Source organism: Parambassis ranga, chromosome 2 (genome assembly GCF_900634625.1).
Source record: "Parambassis ranga chromosome 2, fParRan2.1, whole genome shotgun sequence".
Lineage (NCBI taxonomy): Eukaryota > Metazoa > Chordata > Actinopteri > Ambassidae > Parambassis > Parambassis ranga.
Genome location: NC_041023.1, coordinates 41,119,402 through 41,143,313, shown reverse-complemented (window position 1 = coordinate 41,143,313; position 23,912 = coordinate 41,119,402). Strand labels below are relative to the sequence as shown.

The 23,912-nt window shown below is 44.2% G+C and overlaps 4 protein-coding genes and 1 non-coding gene across 11 annotated transcripts; 3 read left to right on the top strand and 2 right to left on the bottom strand.

The window, feature by feature from the left end:
• Positions 1–24: 24 nt before the first annotated feature.
• LOC114432335 (N-chimaerin) lies at positions 25–10,938 on the bottom strand. Of its 3 annotated transcripts, none has more exons than XM_028400281.1 (15): positions 10,878–10,938; positions 10,455–10,543; positions 9,283–9,321; positions 9,156–9,211; positions 7,118–7,149; positions 6,863–6,976; positions 6,041–6,167; positions 5,778–5,939; positions 3,369–3,446; positions 2,742–2,826; positions 2,266–2,439; positions 1,914–1,991; positions 1,702–1,839; positions 1,520–1,625; positions 25–1,425 (listed from the first exon to the last, which is right to left on the bottom strand). In XM_028400281.1, exons 2-15 carry the CDS (start codon positions 10,471–10,473, stop codon positions 1,254–1,256), a joined length of 1,380 nt encoding a protein of 459 aa, XP_028256082.1. In that variant the 5' UTR covers positions 10,474–10,543; positions 10,878–10,938; the 3' UTR covers positions 25–1,253. The 3 variants fall into 3 exon arrangements, with proteins under 3 accessions (XP_028256082.1, XP_028256086.1, XP_028256087.1); XM_028400285.1 differs by lacking the exon at positions 10,878–10,938 and adding an exon at positions 10,731–10,805; XM_028400286.1 differs by lacking the exons at positions 5,778–5,939; positions 6,041–6,167; positions 6,863–6,976; ... (3 more) ...; positions 10,455–10,543; positions 10,878–10,938 and adding an exon at positions 3,590–4,351 and having other exon boundaries at positions 3,369–3,514.
• On the bottom strand, positions 9,509–20,228 carry hemk2 (HemK methyltransferase 2, ETF1 glutamine and histone H4 lysine). Of its 2 annotated transcripts, XR_003670256.1 has the most exons (7): positions 19,528–20,228; positions 19,356–19,442; positions 19,194–19,284; positions 19,021–19,104; positions 18,804–18,945; positions 18,286–18,725; positions 9,509–9,518 (listed from the first exon to the last, which is right to left on the bottom strand). XR_003670256.1 is itself a non-coding variant. In XM_028400366.1 (6 exons), the coding sequence occupies exons 1-6, from the start codon at positions 19,662–19,664 to the stop codon at positions 18,601–18,603; spliced, it is 666 nt and encodes a 221-aa protein (XP_028256167.1). In that variant the 5' UTR covers positions 19,665–20,228; the 3' UTR covers positions 18,241–18,600. The 2 variants fall into 2 exon arrangements, 1 of the variants encoding a protein (XP_028256167.1); XM_028400366.1 differs by lacking the exon at positions 9,509–9,518 and having other exon boundaries at positions 18,241–18,725.
• trnai-aau (transfer RNA isoleucine (anticodon AAU)) lies at positions 11,233–11,306 on the top strand. Its single transcript has one exon. It is a non-coding gene; the product is annotated as a tRNA-Ile (tRNA).
• Positions 11,637–17,949, top strand: gart (phosphoribosylglycinamide formyltransferase). Of its 2 annotated transcripts, none has more exons than XM_028400261.1 (23): positions 11,637–11,825; positions 11,968–12,077; positions 12,733–12,882; positions 13,046–13,141; positions 13,215–13,389; positions 13,463–13,574; positions 13,661–13,729; positions 13,797–13,922; positions 14,005–14,092; positions 14,164–14,249; positions 14,320–14,488; positions 14,561–14,792; positions 14,939–15,033; positions 15,258–15,367; positions 15,449–15,647; positions 15,720–15,971; positions 16,047–16,199; positions 16,285–16,488; positions 16,580–16,738; positions 16,842–16,972; positions 17,060–17,201; positions 17,283–17,398; positions 17,502–17,949. In XM_028400261.1, the coding sequence occupies exons 3-23, from the start codon at positions 12,738–12,740 to the stop codon at positions 17,682–17,684; spliced, it is 3,042 nt and encodes a 1,013-aa protein (XP_028256062.1). In that variant the 5' UTR covers positions 11,637–11,825; positions 11,968–12,077; positions 12,733–12,737; the 3' UTR covers positions 17,685–17,949. The 2 variants fall into 2 exon arrangements, with proteins under 2 accessions (XP_028256062.1, XP_028256061.1); XM_028400260.1 differs by having other exon boundaries at positions 14,936–15,033.
• On the top strand, positions 19,986–23,538 carry LOC114432390 (stomatin-like protein 2, mitochondrial). 3 transcript variants are annotated; one of them, XR_003670257.1, is made up of 4 exons: positions 19,986–20,072; positions 21,043–21,144; positions 21,342–21,477; positions 22,142–23,538. XR_003670257.1 is itself a non-coding variant. In XM_028400389.1 (4 exons), the coding sequence occupies exons 1-4, from the start codon at positions 20,029–20,031 to the stop codon at positions 22,186–22,188; spliced, it is 291 nt and encodes a 96-aa protein (XP_028256190.1). In that variant the 5' UTR covers positions 20,009–20,028; the 3' UTR covers positions 22,189–23,538. The 3 variants fall into 3 exon arrangements, 2 of the variants coding, with proteins under 2 accessions (XP_028256190.1, XP_028256188.1); XM_028400389.1 differs by having other exon boundaries at positions 20,009–20,072; positions 21,048–21,144; positions 21,342–21,444; XM_028400387.1 differs by having other exon boundaries at positions 20,009–20,072; positions 21,048–21,144.
• Positions 23,539–23,912: the final 374 nt, after the last annotated feature.

Below are 23,912 nucleotides of genomic sequence, written 5' to 3'. Positions count from 1 at the left end.
TTCACAGCTCATTGAAGGCTCACAGGTTAGTCTGATAACAGTTAGTACAAAACAACAACAAAAAAAACAATTCATTAAAAAAAACGCTGATGTTACTGTTACATCCTATTAGATTAGTTTTCCATTTTGACGCCTGGTGGGTTAAAAAAAAATTACAAGTTACTGACCCCCGACAAAAATGGGGGTGAAAAATGAATAAAGGGGGGATGGTGTGTTAGCGAGGCGGGGGTACATGCAGAAGGCATCCATTCTACACCTCCACCCTTTCAAATGGCACAAAAAAATACTCCTTCACGATTCATGATTCTGCTTTCATCAGATATGTTCAGGTTAATGTGATGGAAGGCAACATTTGGGTTTCACCGTTGTTTTATCACAATGAGCTTTTAGCTTTATTGAGCTTCTTTGCTTTAGTTTTTGGGACATAAACTGATCCCGCTCAGGCCAGCGAAGCACACATGCCTTGAGATTATTAGTGTGTTAAATTTGACTGTGTAACACTGTTTAATTACAATACTGCTTCAAAGAAATTACAAAAAAAAACCATAAAGCACTGCTTCAACACTCTATGACCCGTTCACACTCTTCTTCATCTGCCAGAGCAGTGACATCCAGCCACCATGTTGACACAGGATTACACCATTTTAAAAATACCTTGGGACAATTAACACCCTGAAGGGGTGTAAATACACAGCAACAACAACAAAAAACACATGTGTTAGTACAAGTTGCTGCCTAATGACAATGCAGTTGAGGGTGGAGCTGTAAAGATATTATAAGAATTAAAACACAATAGGTCCAAATCACTTGGGTTCCTTTCAGAGGAATGAGTATGAGAGAGTCATTTTCCATCATTCATCCAGCTGTCTACAGTTATGAAGCTTCTTCCTCTCTAGGACGTTAAGGAGGACTTAACGAGTGCATTTCCCTACACATTAGCATCCCCATGTTCCAACATGTCCAGGAAACCAGTGTGCATGCAAACCCTCAAATGTTGCAACCAGAACTTGCACCAAAAACAAAGGAGTCCAGTTGAGAAAGAAGACAGCAATATAAAGATATTTTCCACAGTTGTCCCTACACATACAGTAGTAGTCTTGTTGCCCAGCAGTGTCCCGGTAATTCATGGAAATTTTGAGGTGAAGTTTGTTTGGTTGTCTGAAGTTTACTTGAAATTTTTCCTTCATCACTCCGTTGATCCACTTCTCCATCCACACATACGATTCTCCTTCATGTCCATGTTACTGCACCTCTCAGAAGAGCACGTCCTCATTGGTAATGAGTGTCTCTACCACCTGCCTCTGGTATCGGATATCGTTAAGCGCCGTCATGGCGTCCAGATCAGGGGCTCTCATCAGTGTTGGGCCAAAGACAATTCCCAGGTTCTCGCTAGACATGAGGTTGTCTTTCTCATACTCGGTCACTCTGAGAAAAAAAAAGAGAGAGTGAGGGGAGAAAGTGAGCCGTTTGCACACATTTTAAAAAGTCAGCGACAGATAGGAAACAAAAAGGTGCAAACCTCTTGAGGTGAGCCATGAGGTATCGCAATGTCTCGCAGTGAGCCGGTGGCAGCAGCTTCAAGGCCTCATGGAGGGACTCCAGACGCTTTTCTGGGTCCGTGATCTCTGCAACACACACACAATATATAACTTAACACATATAACCGGATTTTATTAAGAAGCTGTAACCATGGAGACGTACTTGCAGCTTCGATGAATCGCGGGTAGGCATCATATGTGATGAGGGGAATGGGCAGCTCTCTGAAGTAGAGTTTGAGGGCTCCAGTGATGATGTTGATGTCCTCGTAAGCATTCGAGGAAATGTCCGCCTTCTCTCCATCTGTTGATAAAGCAAACTTTAAGGATCTCACCGATTCTCAAGGGGACACCATGTCAGAGCTGAGCGATACTCACCTCTGTCGAAGGTTAGCTTGACGTCTTCAATCAGCTCGCTGAAGCCTGATATTCTGTATATACCCTCTGACTGAAGACCTGGATGGTTGAGAATGTGAAATGAGAATTCACAGCTTAATTGATGAGAAAGAGAGAGTCAAGTCCAATCACTTCAACTTCACGTGCCTTTATTGATTCCACATATTAGTTTCACTCAGGCTGTGAATGGAAGTCAATAAAATCCAGTCTGTGGCTGCTCCTCTGGGGAATAAAGTGTGGCGCACACTGGATTTAATCTCATTGTGAGGAGGTGGAGAAACACACAAGCCTCATAGGCATCCTCAGTGAACATTATTTTATATCACTGACTCACCTCTAGCTTCGATTTCCTGTATGCACATGTCCACCACCATGGGTCTCTTGGTGTTGTGTGCCTTCACCAGCGTGGTCAGGTCACAGCTGTACACCTTCTTGACGTGCCTGAGGTCCGGCTGGCAGTCATTGGGTACAACTTTGGAGCACTGCTTGTGCACATTCAACCCACAGTCTGGAGAACAAAGAGACTTTCTGTAAATGTAAAGCCAACACCACTGTCCGCACAGATACTTGATCATAACTACTAGGCTGGATTGCTGCGTTAGGCATCACCCACACACAGTCACGCTCACACCGACAGCCTGTTCTTTGGCACTAAACCGAATCCTTTAACATTTAAAATCCACCGAACACTGCAGATGAGTCAACAGCAGAAGTGACTAACTTTAGCCTGCTGTCCCAGTTTTGAGTCACAGTTTTAGCAGAGAAGCGGAAACAAACAGCACCAATGTATTCAACAATAATGTATTTTACCTGCACATTTCACACCCTGAGCGATGAGACCCCACATGAAGTTGGCACAGTACTCACACCAGTGTGGGCCTCTGAATGTATGAACCTAAAAAAAAAAAGACACAAAACAGTTAATCTTACACACAATTCATCCTAATGAGAGTAGTAGGACTTAACATTGCCTCAAAAATAAGCCCACAGTATCTAAAAATGTGACAGCAGAGAAAAAAAAAATCTAGAAAACCAAATACCAAAGTGGTGTATTAGACCAGCTCTGAGAAGAAAAGGTGAGAAATTGATTCACACAATTCGGTAATCTTTATAATAGACTGGCAGGTGCTGACAAAAGAACGATGGAGACACAATGGGAGTGCTGAAAGGCTGCTTAGAGTTAAATTATAGTTTAAATCTGTTCATTTCTTGCACAAATTACTACATAATGAAATGCTAATAGTGCCCTTTGTGTACGTGCGTCTGCACATTTGACCTTTGTGCCCCTCACTAATAGCTACAGTGGGAATCTCTCAGACAAAAGCTGAAATGTAAATGTGAGTGTGTTCAAACCCTGTGCTCTCCGAGGTGAATCTGAATAAGACCCCATGTGAGCTGAATCAGCGGTTCACGCAGGAAGGGGAAGGAGCAACTCACCTTGAAGTTGTGGACCTTCTCATACTTGGGCGCCAAATCGCTCTCCCTCAGGGTGGCCCGCCGCACCAGCGATGTGAGCTGTGAAAGGGCAAAAGATCTGATTGGTTGCCAGAAATTGGAAGCAGGGGAGGTGGGTTTTGGGGGGGCTGCAGCATGGTGGAGACGGGCTCCTGAGCCTACACCGGCGTCCGACACCGGCAAAGAAGGGATGGAACCTGCGCTGACGTTGAGGCCGAGAGCGGCGGTAAACAAAGAGCCCTTCTGAGTTGCTTCCTTGTTGCGTCTCCTGCGTGGCTGCTTCTTGCCTCTAACAACGTACGACTCTCTGCTCGGCATTTTAGCATCAAAAAGTCAAAACAATATGCGAAGTGAGGCTGAAAAAAGGAGGTGCTCCAATGAAGGTTTAATATAACAAAAACAATCCCAGAATAACAACTAGACTACTAATTCAAGCTACATCTCACAACAACATCCCAAACAGTGGACCAATCCTGCTGTCTTAGTACTACAAAGATCAGCCAATCAGATTAGAGCTGCATACTAATAGGGCTGCATGCTGCAATTCCACTTCATAACAACAAAATAAAAACCTGCCCTCAGGAAATATACACTATGTCAATAAACCTCCTCTTTCTCTAAGGTGTTTGTAAAAATCCTCCAGAGCGTTTGGATGTGATAGAATTCCTGTGTCTGGTGTAGGTGAGCAGCTTCAGCCCACATGGCTCAGAGCGTGTTAATCGGCTTCATCCCTCCACACACTCTCACCAAGCAGAGAGAGGAGAGGGAGGCGGGGAGAGATGAAGACGAAGAGGAGGAGGAGGAGGAGGGGGACTGAGCTACGGTGCAGTAATGGATGAATTTAACAGGTCAAAATGAGAAGAGAGGGAGCCAATGGGGACGCAGCCATTCCTGTTGTTCCTCACCAATTCTGCTACCTCCATCATCCCAGGGGGGATGGAAGGAGGAGGAAGAGGAGGAGTGAAAGAATGAGCTGATAAACAGGAGCTGATTTCATTTTTTTGTCCACACTTTTGTTTCCCTCCTTTTTTTTTTTTTTTTTTTTTTTTTTTTTTTGAATGGATGTCCAATTCAGACAATTCCTCACATACCAAAACAGCCAATATTGTGCATCCCTTTGTGGTAAATTAAACCAACATTTCTGAATATGTATGATTGATCATTATATTTCAACTGTTTATATTTTGCACAATTAATGGAGAGCACACAGAAAGCCAAAAATCAACACCTGGTTAGGAAGCTCATGCATGGATGAGCTAACAATTTTTAAAATGGCTCTCATAGGTATTTAACCCATAATAATAGAGTCTGTGTTTTCTCCTGTGTTCCTACAGAGAGCCTTCTCTGGTCTCAATGTCACAGCCATACTGCTTTGTCTGCAAATCCAGGCAATTATGAAAACACACACGTACACAAGACCACCCCCATTACACACACACACACACACACACACACACACACAGACAGTGATGTATGAGGTGGGCTGGTCATGCACTGCAGGTCATACAACGCCCCAGGAGGCAGGTTTGAACACGTTGAACACCTACTATGTGAAAGCCGGACTGCGTTCTGTGTTTGTGAGTCTCTAGCCTCATTTTCATGTACACAGCAGCACATTGGCATGAAGATAAGTCTAATATAATCTCAACAATTTACTTTCTTTTGAAGTTTCTGTCTGCCTGTGTAATTACTTCACAACTGATCGACACTTAATGAGAACAAACTTCGTAGGCGGCTTTTTTTGGAGACAGCAGGTTTCTGCAGGCGAACCGCTGTTATGTAATTTTACTGCAGAGCCCTTGGCTGGAGGCCATCTCTACTCTGCATCCATCCGCCTCCTTCTTCTCCACCTTCTTTCACAATGTTCCTTAACTCTCATCCCTCCATCCAGCTTCTGCATCTACAGCAACTTTCCTCATCTTTACCCTCATTTGGATTCCCTGCAGGATTTATTAAAATGCTTATTCTGGAAACATTGTGATGGTGTATACGCTAACACTGAGTTATATAACATTTCATTATGCAAAATAGGTAAAGGTAATGCTAAAGTCGAGTTTTTCCATATTTCACTCCTCCTCCTCTGTAAAATTAGGATGAATTCTCAAATAAATAATCAATGAAAATAACAAATGGTGACAATCCTGTTTAAACAGATTTAGTACATTTGAATTGTCTTAGACTTGCTCCTTTTAGGAGCTAATTCCCAGCTATTTCTACAGGGAATATTCTTTGGTCTGCCGCCAACAACACCATTTCTGATTCAACCTGAAAGCACCGCTAAGCCTTCAGGTCAGCTTGCCAGGAACATATGTTAATTTAAGGAGGCTTCTGGTCTGAGTTATTTTCAGTTTAAAAATCCACATTTCTTACAGGAGTGTTGAGTTTCCTCACCCTCTCCTCTGTGTTGCAGTCATCTTTGGCCAACGCGGGTCCGTCAGGCTCCTGTGGGCTGTGCGGCAGGTGTTTCTTTAGGGTGGGCTCCTGGTTCAGGGTGGTGTAGCCCACGTGTTCGTAGATGGGGTTTATGGTCATCTTGGCAATGTACTCCGCTGCCTGAAGGAGGGCGGGGTGTAAATATGATGTTTAGTTTAATGGAGCTATCTATGAGACAGGCTACAATAGCGAGAGAGGGGCAGATCTTTGCAAATATGCACCTTTGTCTCGATGTAGAGTGTGATGAGGCCATCTGTGACCAGGTCGTGGATGGACTCAAACCTCTTCTCCCCAACAAAGTGCTTCCCGTCATGGTAAAGACGGAAGTTTCTTGTCTGGTTCCCAAACCTGGGATATGGCAGGGCAAAGACAGGATCATAATTCAAATCCTTAATGCTAACACAAAATCAAAATTTTAAGTTTTATATGAGACAGACAGTCCCTGAACTGGGCCACCATCATTATCTTCAGTCACACTGTGAGATAAAACAGCACCGTTATTAACCCAAAAATCCAACCTTTCCTTTTCTGCCATCCAGACTGGGACTCTGGTTTATGAAGGGGTATTTATGGAAGGCAATTATAACCACAGGGAGAGCAGAGGCAATGATAGAGAGAGAAGGCTGTGCAGGTGGAGGAATGACACAACTATGAATAGCCCGGACTGACCCAAAACTAAATCGAAATGATGCCACAGGCCCGTTTTCTCTGAGAAAATGACACGTTCAAGTGAAACCAAAATGTCAGGACTAGCACACGAGGAGCATCTCAGTGAGTTCAGAGATGAGCTCCAAACAGGCTTCACAGGCCTGATGGAGGTTAAAATAAAAGAACCAAGAAGTTAGTGGCAGATTTACCATATAAACTATTTGAAGCACTTGGATAGATGTATAGCTAGCTCCATATTTACTAGATTTCAGGCACTTGTTGGAACTGATTTTCCTTCAAATTGCCCAATCCAAAGTCTAAACTGTCTAAGTCTAAAAGCAGAAAAACAGCAGAAATGTGCCAATATCTGAATTAATTATTGAATAAAAACATACCTAAGAGCCAGTGTGTATGTTCCTGGCTGTCTCTGACTCTCTCTGATGAGGTAGCTGCCTTCAGCCTGACTCAATACCTGGTCAGCATCTTCTCTTGAGATCATACCATGGTACCTGGACATGATAGATAGAAGACAGAAGTACTTTAGTCATCCCATACTAGGAAATTTGACATAATAAGGACATAAATACGGACATTTATTGGTTAAAAAAATGCACCAATTGAACCACTAATGCTCAGGAATGCAAACTTACTCTCTTCCATAGTATTTAGGTCGATTGTCCACCTGCAGGGAAAGAAAAGTAGATTAAGATCAGATCAGAGAGAATGTCTCTAGAGATTGACTTATGGTTGCCACTGTGTGCTCTTGCTAAATATGTGCCACATTCACACCTCGTTTGGCAGCCAGTGAGTGTGTGGGCCTGGACAATATTGCACAAGTCAGATAAAAAGCTGAACATTGTGTTCTCAACAAAACTGCTGGCGAGCCAATAAATTAACAAAGACCACAACAAACAGTGGTGAATATTAATTCGAACACACTGTGTGTGTGTGTGTGTGTGGAGGGCATTCAAACAGCACATGACTCATGATGTGATTTCAGGATAACAAAAGGCTGTAGATGGAGCTACTATATAAAGTGTAATCAATACAACACAAATCTTAAGTAAGCTGGTTCATGAGCAGAGGGTGAGGTGTGTTAGTCACACCATGTGCACTTTTGGACACCTACCAAAATTGCTCTGAGGGCCTGTCAGTAATTCATGCATGGAATGGACAAACTAACACCCATTACTAATGCTCAACACATCCTTGACTGCACATTACAGAGTGCGGAGCTGCAGGGAATCTATCTTTGAGACAGGGAAACGAGTCCACATCGAGTTTTTACGTATATTAGATCTTATATTTTCTCTTATCTTTGTTGACATCAAATAAGGAGAGAACCGAAACCAAGCAGAATTGCACTTGCTTAAGAACCTCACATATTCTAGAGCAGGGATGTCAAAGTCAAATACACAGAGGGCCAAAAAAACAAATTGGCTATAAGCCGAGGGCCGGACTGATTCAATGTTTATTAAAACATATTGAAATGATTGCACGTAGCCTATTGAACCAAGACCTAACACAGTGTATTATTTAATGATTAAATGAATAATTGGGAAAACATTTTTCAGCAGGCACACAGACGAGAACAAACTGCCTTCAAAGAAAAATCACATGTCCTGTACATTCTTCTTCTGTAGTGTCCATATTCTTGTCTTTGTCTGTGTGCTTCTTAGACGTTTCATGGTGCCTTCTTAAATTGTATTCTTTCATTACAGCCAAACTTTCTCCACACAGAAGACACACAGGTTTGCCATTTACCTCAGTGAACATGTACTCTGCCTCCCACCGAGCTTGAAACCCCCTGTTCTCAGCATCCACCTTCCGTTTAGCCATTTTTGGGGAGGAGGTAGCTGAAAGTTGACATCTGCTCTGACTGCTAATGAATGATGAAGCCGAAGTCCACTTGCTGCGCTGCAGTGAGTTCGCGGGTTACCGTTGCATTGTGGGAAATGTAGTATTGGTGCGTGCAAAACACCAGCGGGCGGCTACGGCCTGCGGGCCGGTTCTAATACTAATCAAATATCATCCCGGGGCCATAGATTATTCATTCGCCGGCCTTGACTTTGACATATGTGTTCTAGAGAATGACAAAGATGCCTTGCATGAACCCCAAACAGGCACACTTGCCTCCTTCACTGCTTCATGCCACAAAATAAAAAGTACCAGCCACAGATAAGTACTTATTGGTGCATCATTAAATCACATATGGCTCAGGTCCCAGCAGACAACATGTTAGCAGCAAGGGGCAGATGGGGGTAGGGGGGTCCTGTACTCCGTCTGTCTGCCAGTCTGCTACTTTTAACTGGGTCAGCACCAGCTACCAGACCAATGCCAGGGCATCTACACACAGATGCTCACTTAGCGCCCTACACACAAATCCTTCCAGCAACCAGTGAGGACCATCCTTGCTCCAAAATACCAGACGCACAACCCCCTCTTTAATCCCGCTTGGATTCCCCCCAACTGTGCTGCTTTGTCCCCCCCCCCCCCCCAGACACACAAACACACATCTGGTGGTGGTGCCTGGTGTGTGGACAGATGTTCTGGTGCATGGCATTTAGTAGACACCAGCCATCTGAATTTGGCTACGACAAAATCTCTGCAAGCTTCTTTGTTATTAGAAGACGATGGAGGAGGAAGAGAAGAAGAAGAACATTAGCTTGCTCTGAAGTGTGTTCTCACCTCACAGGTGCAGGTGAGTCTGCGTGGGTGAGGCGCCTCCTGCTGGAGCTGATACACTGTGGCACAAAACACAAATGATCAGCAAACATACAAAAACAAAGAATACATACTTGATTTAAATACTCACAGTAGGACTTCCACACCGGTGGCCTGTATTCATCATGATCTGAGGGCAGAAAAAGATGCTTAACAGCTGCTCAAACTTATTTAACCACAGTGCCCCCAAGTGGAGACACAGTGACAGTGACATCTGTCCAAATTTTGTTCTAATCCATCAACCAGATGAGGCTGGATCAGCAGCTTTTCATAACACAAAGTGGATCATTTCATGAGTCAACACCTTTATTAGACTCTGCTTCTCTGCTATCACCTCAGGATTACTGTGGATGACGTGTTGTTTCCACACAAATGATGACTAATTGTAAATAAATCTACTCTGTAGAGCATAAAAAAAACTTTGGTTGGTATAGCACAGTAGAGAGAAGTTTTTCCCCATCTCCGCCTGCTGTTATCGGCTTCAATAAAATATAACACTACACTATCTTCTTCCAAGTCTTCCATTTTCTCTGCATGTGTATAACTAACAGCCCCTGTTTCCTGCCTCAGTGTACTCTGTGTTCGCTCCCCGAGCCTTATCTATTCAACACTCAGTATCAGTATCCTGTCTTCAAAATAACTTGCTAAATCCTCCCTGGGTGAGTGTTTCACACTCCTCCTGGAGGCAACAGACAAACTTACAAGAAAGCAGACATAACATACAGACTGCAGACACCCACAGCATCCAAAATACAGAGCCTGGCTGCACTTATGTCAAAACTGCAATCTTGAAAAGAGAAAATGAGGAGGGATTGCTTTTAAAAAAAGGTGGTAAGCCTTTAAAATGTAATATATTTGGAAAGATTTAGTCTTAAGAGGTCACATATGACATATCAGTTGCTTAAGGTCCAGGGAGATTAACCCCTAATCTGTGTGGAAGAACATTACTTCAGTAAACAGTAATAAGCATGCTATAACAATGTAATTATGTTCAGCATGGTAAAATTTCCTGTACATTTTTATGTCAATAGCAAATTAAATTCAGGACTTTTATCAATAAATATACATGTATGGTAGTTTTTCTGAACAAATGTGACTTTCCTGAGTCATTATCTAAATGCATTGGATTTCATTGGCTATTAATTCTGCTGTATCCACAACAATAGATATTAACAATAGATTGTGTCATAAAATACACACACACACAGTAACAGACTCTCATACAGACACAATGGCTATGATCTGAGATGTGAAGCTGCTTACCAAAGACATTTAAGGCCATCTTGATTTTCTGATATGATGATGAACAATTAATCAAATTTTCACCTAAACGGACCCACTCAGTTTAAATCCTGAAAAAAGAGCAAAATAAAATACACCAAGGTGAAAATGTGCACTCGGTGCTGAGGTTAAGCTGACGTTGTAAAAGTGAAAACAGCTGAGTAACGGTAAACAATAAGTGATCAGACTATTTAAAGAGCTAACGTTAGCGGGTTCGGTCAGCGTTACTTGAGTTGCCCGGTTGAGGATAAAACGGACCTGAGAGCTGCTACTCGCATTTACACTGTAAAGAAAACCTTTGCTCTGTGATGCAGGTAAAAGTGCAGCAACCACGCCTCTCAGGAACGTGAAGTTACACGCTGATTTAATGTTGTAAAAGGTTAGCTAAGGGTTCGTAGTACTCACACACACATCCATTATACATTATAGTCGCCATCTTGCTGGGTCACGTGAGCAGTCTCGCCCTCTCTCCGGGGTAACTATGGTAACAGACCTTGCTGATGCTACGAAGAAGAACGTCGTGCTTTAACTAGTTAGAGGCATAGATATATATACACATGTATGTATATATGTATGGTTAGAGGTGTTTCGTTACGATAGTCTTCCCAAGCTGTATCACGTAACGTCATGGTAATTCAGTTTTGTGTATTTGATAAAGAAGGAACTAAAGCTCCGGTGTGTTGCTAACTTAGCAATATCATTGGATAATCACCGTGGGGAGCTCATGATTTTTTTCTCCCATCTTTACGCTTTTTGACGTGGCCGGTTAGCTCAGTTGGTTAGAGCGTGGTGCTAATAACGCCAAGGTCGCGGGTTCGATCCCCGTACGGGCCAACTATTTTTTAAATCACAATCAGGGACAAAGGATTTGTTTATTTTAATGAAACATATATATTTTCAGCTTTTATTTGGTTTCATTTCAATATATACTGGTTTTATTTTTCCAGTTTCTGATTGTTTTCTTTGTAGATTAAAATCTTAATTTTTATACAGTTTCACATACATGTTCACTTTCTTCCATGTTCTGCCTTTCTTCAATCTCAGGTCGTATTATTTCAGGTTTAGACTCTTGGCCATGATCTGATCCCGAGCTGTAGAACTGGCCCATTTCTCGTGTTCACCAGTTGATGGCGAAAGATTCTTTTAGTTGGGAAGTATTTACTTTATACTGTATATTTAAAGCATTTTAATGAAGTGCACAACCACAGAGTTGCATTTGCTTCACACTCAAATGCTACTGTTTGGTCCCGATCATCTAACCAACTACAATTCCCATGATGCATTCCTTTGGTACACACCGAGGAAGTTGAGGAAGACCAAAGTGCCCCAAAACATTTAGTATTACGCAAAAAGGTAAGTGTCACGCATCTGTCGTGTTTATGCGCGATATAGCACTTTTGGGCAACTTTGCGTTACACAGTTTCACTGTAGGTACAATACGGTCTATATATTGAATCCACGTGGTGTGTGTGTGTGTGTGTGTGTGTGTGATCAGACCCTCTGCATCCACACGGTCAGTCAGCAGGCTGAGAGCTTGGGTGCCACATCCTGACTGCTGTCCTGAACCGATTTGTTGCTGCACGCAAGACGCACAAACACGCACAGGTGAGTCAGAGCTGAAGTGTGATAATAACGCTAAACGAAGTCAGATAAGTGCTAAGATAAGTGTTAGCGTAGATAAAAACTGCTCAAGCTAAGTTTTAATGTACTTAAAAATAAATGTCTTTCAGTGCTGTAGCTTTTCTGTCGTGTTGTTTTGTATTTTGTTGCAGTTTTTTTATAGGTGTGTTTATAACACGTCATGCATCTTTGCTGTCTGACAGGCGAGTCATATGAGGGGAATGATTTCAATCAAAGCCAGTGATTTGACTAATTGTGGGACATGTGTGTCTAACTTTGCAACACTCGCCCCCTTTGTCCTCTGTCTGCTCGAGTATGAACTCTGACCCCAGTCTGTTTGATTTGTAGGGAGAACAAGAGGCGCAGGTCAGGAAGGGACACTGTTTTCCTCTGCTTTGGAGTGATCCAGTCATTGTAGTGTACTGTCCATCAGCCTGATAACAGAGCCTGTTTTCTAATGAGTCTGTGTTGTCAGTGGGTTGATTTACTTTAGTTCTGCCTGAGTGGACAGAAGATAATGTAAGCCTGAGGGAAAAGGTCACTGCTCCCTCACAGCTTTGCTTATAGGTCAATCTGTGCATGCAATTAAACAGTGACTTCTCAAGCACTTAGAGGAGCGCATTTTTCTTTCCTCACTCAGGTGTCATGGCGGAGCGGGTGTTGCTGGTTGGCAGTGGTGGACGGGAGCATGCGTTGGCCTGGAAGCTGGCTCAGTCGCCGCAGGTTCAGCAGGTCCTGGTGGCCCCGGGTAATGCAGGCACTGCAAACTGTGGCAAGATCAGCAACTCTGGTAAGTGAAGACAGTGATAAAATCTTTTTTACATAGCTCTCTTAGTTAAAATGTGGCAAAAATAGATATTAATATATGTTCTGTGTTCTTCTCTGTGGGGAAAAAAAAGAAAAAATGCACAAACTTTTATTAACAACAAAGATCTGTAACTCTCTCCGTGCAGAGGTATCTGTGAGCCATCACGCCATCCTGGCTCAGTTTTGTAAGGATCACCATGTGGGCCTGGTTGTGGTCGGACCCGAGGTCCCTCTGGCAGCAGGTGTGTGTTCGGCATCTTTATAATGTCACAGGATTGGACTGTATTCTCCTTCACCTGTTACCATCTCCTTCAGGTATTGTTGACGACCTGACGGCTGCGGGTGTTCCCTGTTTTGGTCCTTCGGCCAAAGCGTCTCAACTGGAGGCCAGTAAGAGCTTTTCCAAGGCCTTTATGGAGCGTCACGGCATCCCCACAGCTCGTTACGGCTCCTTCACCAACCCCGAGGAGGCCTGCAATTACATCCGCACGTCAGTACAGTACATAGGCAGTGTTATGTTGTGACTATGCTGACTCTTACTGAGTTCTTTCGGGGTTCCTCAGGGCCGAGTTCCCAGCTTTGGTGGTGAAGGCGAGCGGCCTGGCAGCAGGGAAGGGAGTGATAGTGGCACAAGATCAGGATGAGGCCTGTCAGGCTGTGATGGACATTATGAAGGTATGATGCTACCTTTCATTAGAAATTGGAGGATTTTCTCATGGTGGGGTTTTCCTTCATTTTGTGGTGCTTCCTGTGCATTGAAGGACCGAGCCTTTGGGTCTGCAGGGGAGACGGTGGTGGTGGAGGAACTGCTGGAAGGAGAGGAAGTGTCTGTAAGTAGAGCTATTTTTTTTTTCAGGAAAAAGTTTCACAAAACAGATTCTTACTCTGTTTTTGTAGTGCCTGTGTTTCAGTGACGGCCACTCGGTGTCGCCGATGCCTCCGGCTCAGGATCACAAGCGTTTGCAGGATGGCGACCTGGGGCCAAACACTGGTGGCATGGGCGCCTACTGCCCCACCCCTCAGGTACTGTGAAAAAGCATGAGCAGGTTCTGTGTTCAGTAAAAGGTTTCAATGTACCTATGTGCTGGATTCTCTGCTCCTTCAGGTGAGTCAGGAGCTGCTGCAGCAGATCAGAGAAACTGTCCTTCAAAAGACTGTGGATGGGATGAGAGAGGAGGGGATCCCTTATGTGGGTAAGTGAACTATTTAACACCTTCTAATACAAACTGAATTAGAAACCCACACCTCACTTGTCATTTCCAAGGTGTGCTGTATGCTGGGCTGATGCTGACGAAGCAGGGGCCGAAGGTCCTTGAGTTCAACTGTCGCTTTGGAGACCCTGAGTGTCAGGTGTGTTTAGCTTCTCTCCTCTCTCACAGGACCTCCTCTGCGTGGAGCTAATTGTTGCCCCTCTCCTCAGGTGCTGCTGCCACTCCTGCAGAGCGACTTGTATGAAGTGATCTTGAACACCATGAGCGGAAAACTGGCCTCCAGCACTCCTGTGTGGCACAAGGACAGCTCTGCAGTCACAGTAGTGATGGCCAGTCCAGGCTACCCCGGCTCCTACCAGAAAGGAGTGGAGATCACAGGTAGAGGAAGTGACATCACTGTACAGCTGCACCTGCTGACGCTTTAAACACTGCTCCTCCGTTTACCCTCAGGCTTGTCCCAGGTTCAGGACATGGGGCTGCAGGTTTTCCATGCCGGCACTGCACTGAAAAACGGGGGCGTGGTCTCCAACGGCGGCCGAGTCCTGACCGTCACTGCAGTTAGGTCGTCCCTTGAGACGGCCCTGCAGGCAGCTAATCAGGGCGTGGCAGGCGTCGGCTTTCCAGGCGCGGTGTACCGGTGTGACATTGGTCACAGGGCCATCACTTACCTAAATCAACGAAGGTGTGTGTGAGCGTGGTTTAAGGACAAACTAAAAACATTCGTGCTGCTTTTGTACTAATAAACTTGACTTTAAAACAACTGTCCAAGCCTCTTTGATTAATCTGCAGACAAATAAGTCAGTGAGTGCTGTTTCATGTCTCCAGCAGAGGTCTCACCTATAAGGACAGTGGAGTGGACATTGCTGCCGGCAACAAGCTAGTGGACATGATCAAACCGCTGGCCAAAGCCACCTCCCGTGCTGGTAACTTCATTTACAAAGACTGACCAACAATACTTGCTGTAGCACGTGATGACACATCTGGGAGAAGGGAGAATTAGATCATCATCACTGTCACATGTCCAACAGCTGACGCTTTTTCCCCCATTAAGGAGCAACTGTGGTTTCAGTAACAGTGGTTGTAAAAGCTGTTTGTGGAACGATCTGTTGTCATAAGTGTATTTGTATTTTACGTGTATTTATTCCAGGGTGTAATGCAGAGCTTGGGGGTTTTGCTGGACTGTTTGACCTGAAGGCTGCTGGATTCGTCGACCCAATCCTGGTATCTGGGACAGATGGAGTTGGCACTAAGCTGAAGGTACAACTTCAGTCTCCTAATTTCTGATGAACTGTGATAAACAACATGTCATTTGAATGTTGCTCTTGTTTACCTGGTTAGATCGCACAGGCGTGCGGGCAACACAGCAGCCTCGGTCAGGACCTGGTGGCTATGTGTGTGAATGATGTGCTGGCTCAGGGCGCCGAGCCGCTCTTCTTCCTTGACTACTTTTCCTGCGGCAGCTTAGATGTGGATGTCGCCGCCTCTGTGGTTGGCGGCATTGCCAAGGCCTGTGAAATGGCCGGCTGTGCTCTGCTGGGTAAGCAGAGAGACATATTAGCATGATGAGTGTCCACAAGTGTGGACCTTATCTTGACTTGTCCATGCACAGGTGGCGAGACGGCAGAAATGCCGGGTGTGTATGCTGCAGAAGAGTATGACCTGGCGGGGTTCTGTGTGGGTGCAGTAGAGCGAGGAGCTCTGCTTCCCAGACTAGAGGACATTGCCGAAGGGGACCTGCTGATTGGGGTGGCCTCCTCTGGGGTGCACAGCAATGGCTTCAGTCTGGTCCGCAAAGTCCTGGAGAGGGCCAAGCTCAGCTACAGCTCCCCCGCTCCCTTTGGACAGCCAGGACAGACTTTTGGTGAGTGTCTTTAAAAATAGTGTTGGTATCAGTTGAACTATTGTGTGGTCTCATTACTAATTTTACCACTATCAGGGGAGGTTCTTCTGACTCCAACCAAGATCTACAGTCGCCTCCTGCTGCCAGTCCTGCGCAGCGGTGTGATCAAAGCCTACGCTCACATCACAGGTGGAGGGCTACTGGAGAACATTCCTCGAGTGCTTCCTCAGGAGCTGGCAGTGGATATAGGTCAGTTTCCTGCAAAAACACAAAAAACATGTAATTCTTTTTCAGCGTAGCTCTGTGATTATAACCAGTTTGTTGTTTCTGACAGACGCTTCTCGATGGAGCATCCCTCCAGTGTTTTCCTGGCTCCACAAAGAAGGAGGTCTGAGTGAGGAGGAGATGGCCCGTACCTTCAACTGTGGCCTGGGTGCAGTACTGGTGGTGGCCCCCTTGGATGCTCAGAGGGTCCTTCGCCAGCTGCAAGCCCACGAGGAAGCCTGGATTGTGGGCTCACTGGCTCACAAGCTACCTGGTGAGACATGATATTTTTTGACAGCAGGACAAAAATGAAACAAGTTGTCATGAGGAATAAAAGTGAGTAACAGTGCATTACGTTCTTGCAGGGGCAGAACCGGTGGTGGTCCGAAACCTGAAACACAGCCTGCTGAATGCAGGACAAGCCTCCAGTGGAGAGTTTGATGTTGAGAAGAATGGTCGTTGCCATGGTGACAGCATCATGCCATGCAAAAAGACAAGAGTAGCAGTTCTCATCTCTGGCACAGGTGTGTGTGTGTGTTTTTTTTTAAAGACTTCCTTATTTCTTACTTAGAGAATGAACATTTTTAACCAAACATAAAAATGGAATAAAAACCGCTGTCATCTCAGGCACCAACCTGCAGGCCTTGATTGAGCAGGCCAAGCGTCCATCCAGCTCTGCAGACATTGTGGTGGTGATCTCCAACAGACCGGGGGTTCAGGGGCTGAAGAGGGCATCACTGGCTGGCATCCAGACACGGGTAAGAAAATCTTTAATCCGCTAATTGTGATAAATCTAAAATAAATAAAAACAGCACGGAGGAGAATAAGTGACTGTGTTGATGCAGGTGGTGGACCACAAACTGTACGGCAGCCGTGTAGAGTTTGACAGCACCATCGACCGTGTGCTGGAAGAGTTTGGGGTGGAGCTGGTGTGTCTGGCTGGATTCATGAGGATCCTGACAGGCACATTTGTTAAAAAATGGAATGGTGAGAAAATGATTGCTGCTCTTTTAAATGTGTGTGCGCGATAAGGTGTATTATACTTTGATTGCGTTTCTCTTGCCACAGGAAAGCTGCTGAACATCCACCCGTCTTTACTGCCCTCATTTAAAGGTGTGAATGCCCAGAAGCAGGCTCTGCAGGCTGGAGTGCGAGTCGCAGGCTGCACGGTCCACTTTGTAGCAGTAAGGTTTTTTTTGTTTTTTTTTTTAAACACCGAGTGTAGTAGGATGTGTTGTGTCCTGTCTTGTCTTATGTTTTGCGTGTCCTTTTTGTTCACCTGTCCAGGAAGAGGTGGATGCAGGAGCCATCATCGAGCAGGTGGCTGTGCCGGTGCTGAGCGGCGACACTGAGGAGAGTCTGTCAGAGAGAATCAGAGAGGCCGAGCACCGAGCCTTCCCTGCAGCGATGGAGCTGGTGGCGAGCGGCGCTGTCAGGCTGGGAGAGGATGGACACATCATCTGGAAGTAAAACTTGTGTTACTTTAGAATAGAAATGAGTCACTAACAATCTGATGAACAGATGTCTACTGTTGTGAAAGCATCAGGTAACTTGTTACACACTGTCCTACCCTGTTTTAGCTCGTAAAAAGACGAGACAAAATAGTAGCATTTCAACTGTTGTTAAAAGTACATTCCTACTGTATGTTAGATTTGAACTGGACTGCTGTGACCTAATTGTTATGCCGTCTTTGAATGTTCCTGAAATATTTTAGTATTAAACCTGACAATGCAAAGAGAGGGAGTCTTTGTGGTTTTATTCATTGCAGCATGGCACCATAACCCATTCAGTTTTCTTGTTGCATGGCTCTACTGTCCAGTTTGTCCCATGTCCTTTTTCACAGTGACATTTCCAGCCATTGTAGACAAACATCCTGTTTGTCCCAGTAAAAAGATGACACGTTGGACAGGTGTCACAGAGGACCTGACCTTGTCACTGTAAAAATGTACAGGTGTGATAATTCCACAGTTTAATTACATGCACCTGTACAGCATGTACTGTGCACATGAATGAATGTAACAGCCACTACAAAAAATCCTGTATTTTGGGAGGTATCAGTTCACAGAAGCACAAATAACATTACACATGAACACCACCCCACCCCTCATTGCCACCAACATCACCTCAGACTGTTGTGGGTGAAGAAGTACATTCCTACTGTATGTTAGACTTACACTGGGCTGCTGTTGCCTGAATATCAAGGCACTAATTGTTATACTGTCTTTGAATGCGTCCAAAATATTTCAGTATTAAACCCGTCAATGCAAAGAGTCTTTGTGGCTTTACGGAGAAGTTCTTCATTTACTACAACTTTACTGTCACCATAGTCCATTTTTTTGTTGCACTGCTTTACTGTCCACAGTTTGTTTGTTCTTGTTGTCCTTTTTCACAGTGACAGTTCATGTTGGTTCCTGTGAAAGCGCAGCACAGACAACCTTTCATTTCCAGCTCTTGTAGATGCGCATGCTGCCCCCTTAAATCCACTTTGTCCTAGTAAAAAGATGATTTCCTCTGCGGTGAAAGAGAAATAGTTTAATTTTTCGTGCAGATGTCCATTAGAAATCCTCACAAAGACACAAGTCAACACACCTGGATTGTTCTCAGCAATGGTAATGAGGTAAAATAGCCCTTTACTGGACAAAAGCTGCGGCACCATGGGAAGAAATCTGTCAATCACCTCTCGTCCTCGCTCTCCACCAGCCCAGGCAGCTTCTATGCCTGTGCTGCCAACCTGAATGAGACACAAAAACCTAAGAACATGTGGACATGTGATTGTTTCAGAGCTTGCTGAACTGAGGAAATTCACCTCCTCTGAAGGGGTCACCACGTAGGGAGGGTTAAAGACCAGAATGTCCACTTTTCCACTCAGCTGAGGCAGTAGACCCTCCACCTGAAGAATGTCAGGGAGCAGCTGATCAGTTCAAACAGAAATCTCAGCCAGATTAGGAGAAAATAAAGTCATAAAGTAGGAGGTCTTACCAGGTCTGTGATGACAGGCTGCAGTGAGACATTATTACAGGAAGCTGTCACTGCTGTGCATTGTGCTGCAGCAGGATTCACGTCAGTGCAACTGGAATACAAACATGCACACACTGCAACACCAGCTTTTTCCTGACATGCAAAGTGTAACAGATAACTCACATATACAGAGCTGAAGGTCCCACCACTGAAGCAAGAAATGCAGAGATCACTCCTGATCCACTGCCCACCTCCAAACACACACACGGCCTGTCAAGAGAAAAGAGGCATTGTTCGGCTCAAAATAAGGAAAATGTGAATGAAAACTACAACATCACTTCCAGTGGTGACTGACCTCATCAGCTGCAGCATGTCAGCATCTCTCTCCAGAGCGTCTATTAGAAGAAAAGAGTCCTCTGCCGGCTCATACACATCTGGGAAGTCTCCACGTCCAGCATGGGAGTAAACTGGTGTGGGATAACTGGTACTCATGTTCCCTTCACAATCGTAACAATACACAAGTCATACTAGAAGCATATTCACGCATATACGCGCTGTTACTGTACAAAGTCGAGATACACGTGCGATGGTGCCGACTTCCTGTCTTTAAAGTAAGCGGGTCAAACTACCGGCTCGAGTAAATCGTTATTTGCAGAGTTTCTTTTAATTTCTTTTTGCTAACGTTACATATTCACAAACCTGGAAGCTATAGTTGGGATTATAAACAGCTATTATAGCTAACAGCTAGGACGTCTGTGAACGGTAGTTGTCAAATCTCGCGAGAGTGTGTTGCAGCGGCACAGACAAGTCTCAAACAAAGTTAAATTCCGCTTCAGTTTGGGTTCTCAAAAAAACAATGTTGGTGTCAGGACGTTCGGAGTACGCGTGGCTTCTGATTAAGTAGGTCCAATATTGAGTTTGGTGATTATGAGGCGACAGAATCGCTCGCAATCTGAGTTCACGTTCACTGCTCCGATTGGAATCAATAGCATTCGGCTATTTTTTTTTACTCAAAATGCTAGAAGCTATGAGGCTAAAGCTAACTTCGCGCTGCACTTCCGTGTAAACACACTACTTCTTCGTTGGTTTTAATGGCGGTTGGCACACAGCTTTTGGGTGAATTACTGCCACCTTAAGAATGGTTGAAGCAAACGTTTATTAAAATTACTAAAAGTTACTAAAGTACTAAAAAATAATAATATATACTAAAAAATAATAATATATACTGGCCACAGTTGTATTGCATTATTCCTCTGTTGTCCTTGAAAGCAACTATGCACAAACACAAACAAATTCCTCTGAGGTCAAATTACATTTTCACACCTTGCATAAAAACAGATGTCTCTTATGGTTACCGTTGATGTGTCTCATTAGTAGAGCGGAGCCTGTTTACAAATTACATCATGATACTCATAAAGTAGCACCTTTAAACCACAGAGGGTTCTGCACCAATTTGAGATGTTACACAAATGAAGTCATGATGCAACAAAAAAAATCAACATGTAAACATGAATCCAGCAGTTCAGCAGATATCTACCAGCCAATAATGTCTCATTTCGTCGAAACAAACTGAGAACATTCAGCACCAATAAGTATCTAATTTGTTAGTTGACCCAAATAGAAAAGAGAGCTGCTTATAAGGAGTCACAAATGTACAAAATGCAAGAGCCAGTCAGCAGGGAGGCAGGCTCTCAGATTGTGTTTTAGCCAACAGGTGGCACCAGCTAACTGTCTTATAAATGGTTGTCTCTTTCCAGGCTAGTTATAGTGTAGAAGACACTATGCAGTGACTCAGCTTGCACAGACCACAGTGCATGTGTATTTGTGTGTTCTTTTTTTTGGCACCCACCATACATTTGTGGTTTGCAAGAAAAGGGACTTATCATCCACTCACATCAACAAGGCATCAGATAAGTGGGGTATCCGCTGCAATCAAGTGACACCTCGGGTTAAAGAGTTGATACAGATGCAGGTAAGACAGACAGACACACACACACACACACACACACACACACACACACACACACACACAGCACTTTCAGAACCTTAACAATAACACAATGAAAGACTTGAGGTTATGAAAACTGCTGCACCCACCCACCAGGTGAGGATGGATTATTTATTGTTTCCCCGGAGGAGAAATATTTGACTTCTTTGTTTCCTGTATAGGTGGAAGCCGAGTGCAGGCAGAGAGCTACAGCGCTGGAGTTTAAAGGGACACAGGCAGCCGACATTAACATTGCACTGTGGCCCAAGATCCTCGGTTCAGAGGGTGAGGAGGCCGAGCAGATAAACAGAGCTGCTGGTTGGTGATTTTTAATAGGACCGCTGGGACTTTTCCATTGACTCAGTGAAATGCATGGATCATGTGATCACATATGTAATTGAAGGTCTTGTTAACTTAGGACTTAAGCCATCATTACACTGAATCCACAAAGTATTTAATTACGTGCCTGCAGTGCAGACTGTTTCAACACTACACAGGGATCTCACAGCTCGCAGACACATCAAACATGATGACATCAAATCACAAGGCATGTTCAAAAAAGCCGACCTACACTGTAAATCCAAAGCAAATTTACTCCTGCTGTCAATTTACATTGTGTGTTGTTTCTAGGTGAGGCCCAAGCTGTCTTGGCTAAAGCAAAGGCCAAATCCATCCATCTACTGTCAGAACGCTTATAAAGCAGATTTAACGCTTGATTTATGATCTAAGGATCAGAGATGATCTTATAGATGCTTAGAGATGCACCAAATTCTGATAAAAGCCAGGTAGTAGATTCAATACAGTGATCACTAAGCTGCACATTTTTCCACTTAACATGATCAGATTAGACCCAGTCCTAACAGTACAGTGGTTAGAACTGCACACATAAAAACAGACTACATAGCAACAGCTTGTTCATTCACAATCAAATATTCAGCACAGCCATCTAATAACACTTTCCACTCCGTTTCTCTGCCCTCAGGCAATGACCATCTACAGCACGCTATCCAAGCCCAGGCTCAAATGTGAGAGCATAAAGACCAACAGAGAAGAACCAGCAGAGGAGCCTTCAGTGCGGTCAACTCAGTAGCAAAGGAAGGAGACTGAAGAGTAGCAGACACTGAAAAGAGAGGAAGTGATTCTCCACATTGACTGTGTGGAGTACAATGGCACTGCTGTGTGCAAAGGGCACTTTATCTGCTGCCGAGCACAGGATGTCAACAGAGACAGACAGCATTCAATGCTGAGCAAGGACAGCTGGGAAAACTAAGCGGCACACGATGTGACTTTTGATAGTCAGGTGAACTGAATTTCGAGACCAGCTGCTGCTTCATCACCTCATCGCTTTTGGTGTTTGTGAAATTAGAAGAAAACTTAGGCTGCTAATGTGTGTCACATGTCTTTGTTGCTTTTAAGATGTAATTGCACGAACGGCTCAGTATCACATCAACCAAAAGCATCTTTCGAAGAAAGCTGGAAGTTTTATTAAGATAAGGGACAAACAGAGAAAAATATGGTCACTGAGTAAAGCAAAGAAACAAGTTTAAATACATTTTTGTATAATCTGATAGGGTTGACTGGGATTACCTTAAGTATTTGAACCACACGAGACCTGCCAGTTTCAGGTGGATATTCAGCAGGTTCACAAGGTTCATCTGCTGCAGACTGGTTAGGCAGCCATTCCACACAAAGCAGTCATTTCTCAGAGCTGCTGTGCTCATCAACTTCAGCTATTCTTTCACTTTTTTATTGCGTATGACAATTGTTTAGCTATTTTAGTGTCTGTCCTTTGCAATCATTACTGCAGAGGTTCCAAACATCTAGGATTATTACAAAAAGCACTGCATACCTGCATTGTGATGAGGCTTTACAGGGTGCTATGCTTCCACAAAAAACACAAGTGCAACTAATTATTATGCTGTAAGGTTTACAGTGACAACCAACCAAAAAAACTGAAACTGAGGATGACCCTTACTGGCAGGGCTAGTCACTGTCACCATGCTGACAAGAACCATTGGTAGATAACTGGCTTTGTTTTGTATGGGTGAAAACAGCAAGGGGATATGGGGTCCGCTGCTTTCCACCAGAGATGAAAGAACAAAAAAAACAGATCTGCATCAGGGTGCTTGTGGACCACCTGGAAAAGGGCCACACTCATACAGGGGACAACGGCATTGATCTCTGAGACAGCTAGAAGAGATGAAGAAGATTCTGAGTGGGAAGCTGACTCTGGTACAGTGCTTCTGTCAACAGGAATGCAGGAATGTGAATATCTCAAGATAAAGACGGAGCTCAGTGGTGGCCTTTGTGATGGCACTGATGATATCCGGATGTCCAAGGGAGCCATTTTTTTGCAAAGACTGAAATAAATCTCCAAAAATAATGTGAACCCCTTCTGCTTTAAGATACAAACTTATGTTGTGCATGGTGTTTATTTTTTACTACGTTTGCTTTGCTCTGTTGACGGATTATTTTCAGACCAGTTCTATTGTTACTTTTTTGTTTCAGACTTATTGTTTTATATTGATAAACTTCCCTAATTCTACACGCTGAGCTCACATGATGAAATGGAGAAAGCAATGTCTGGAATGTGGAATTCAGTTGTGCAGATTTCAACACATAAAGTGTACTGCAAGCAGACACTTGCCACCGTGTGCATGTGTGTGCGTGCATGTGTGTGCGTCTTTAATCCTTGAAAAGGCTGGCAGTGACTAGCCCAAAAATCGGATGTTTTCTCATTCGAGCGTTTCCCA